This window comes from Pygoscelis adeliae, unplaced genomic scaffold (assembly GCF_000699105.1).
Source record: "Pygoscelis adeliae isolate BGI_AS28 unplaced genomic scaffold, ASM69910v1 Scaffold372, whole genome shotgun sequence".
NCBI lineage: Eukaryota > Metazoa > Chordata > Aves > Sphenisciformes > Spheniscidae > Pygoscelis > Pygoscelis adeliae.
The window spans coordinates 2134975-2136125 of record NW_008824357.1 but is presented as its reverse complement, the minus strand read 5'-3'; the positions used below and the strand labels follow the sequence as shown (position 1 = coordinate 2136125).

General features: G+C 61.9%; 1 protein-coding gene across 1 annotated transcript in view; it reads left to right on the top strand.

Annotated features, from left to right (window-relative positions):
• Nucleotides 1-42: 42 nt before the first annotated feature.
• Nucleotides 43-1151, top strand: part of RHOBTB2 (Rho-related BTB domain containing 2) — a 4208-nt gene continuing 3099 nt past the window's right edge. The window contains 4 exon segments of the mRNA XM_009319555.1: nucleotides 43-234; nucleotides 437-540; nucleotides 654-839; nucleotides 938-1144. Of these exon segments, the coding sequence (XP_009317830.1) occupies nucleotides 43-234; nucleotides 437-540; nucleotides 654-839; nucleotides 938-1144 (689 nt within the window).

Below are 1151 nucleotides of genomic sequence, written 5' to 3'. Positions count from 1 at the left end.
GTATTTGCTGACCCCCCCCCTTCCCCCTGCAGGTCCCAATTAATGGATTCTGACATGGATTATGAGAGGCCAAACGTAGAAACTATCAAGTGCGTCGTGGTCGGGGACAACGCGGTGGGCAAGACCCGGCTCATCTGTGCCCGCGCCTGCAACGCCACGCTGACCCAGTACCAGCTCCTTGCCACCCACGTGCCCACGGTGTGGGCCATCGACCAGTACCGCGTCTGCCAGGAGGTGAGGGCTGCCGGGGAGCGGGCTGGGGATGCCGGGGGGGCTCGGCTAATGGATGCCCCATGGGAACCCCAAGGAGATGGAGTTGCATCCTCCCCGCGGGGGAATTGTGAATTACTCCTCCATACCCTGCACGTGGTGGGGACAGCCCCGCTCTTGCAGGGCTCCAGGACTCAGGAGCTGGATGGTGTTTCTGTTCCTGCAGGTGCTGGAGCGCTCCCGGGATGTGGTAGACGATGTTAGTGTGTCCTTGCGGCTCTGGGACACCTTTGGCGACCACCACAAAGATAGACGCTTTGCCTATGGCAGGTAGGGGAGAGGCAGAGCCTCGTGCTGCCCTGGGCAGGGAGGGAGGGCAATGCCAAAGCGCGGCGGGGGTGGCTCCATCGCCAGGCTGGACCGTGACCCTCCTTTCCTCGCAGGTCCGACGTTGTGGTTTTGTGCTTCTCCATCGCTAACCCCAACTCCCTGCACCATGTGAAGACCATGTGGTACCCAGAGATCAAGCACTTCTGTCCCCGCGCCCCCGTCATCCTGGTGGGCTGCCAGCTCGACCTGCGCTATGCCGACCTGGAGGCCGTCAATCGGGCACGGCGCCCCTTGGCCAGGTGGGTCTCTGGTGCCCTGGAGATGTCCATGCCTGCCCAATGCTTTCTCCTTACCGTGCATCTGAAGAGGTCTCTTCGTTATCTCCCCTCTTTTTCAGGCCAATCAAACCTAACGAGATCCTTCCCCCGGAGAAGGGGAGGGAGGTAGCCAAGGAGCTGGGGATCCCCTATTACGAGACGAGCGTGGTGGCCCAGTTTGGCATCAAGGACGTCTTTGACAATGCCATCCGTGCCGCCCTCATCTCCCGCCGTCACTTGCAGTTCTAAGTCCCACCCCTCCGCAACGTGCAGCGCCCCCTGCTCCAAGCCTCC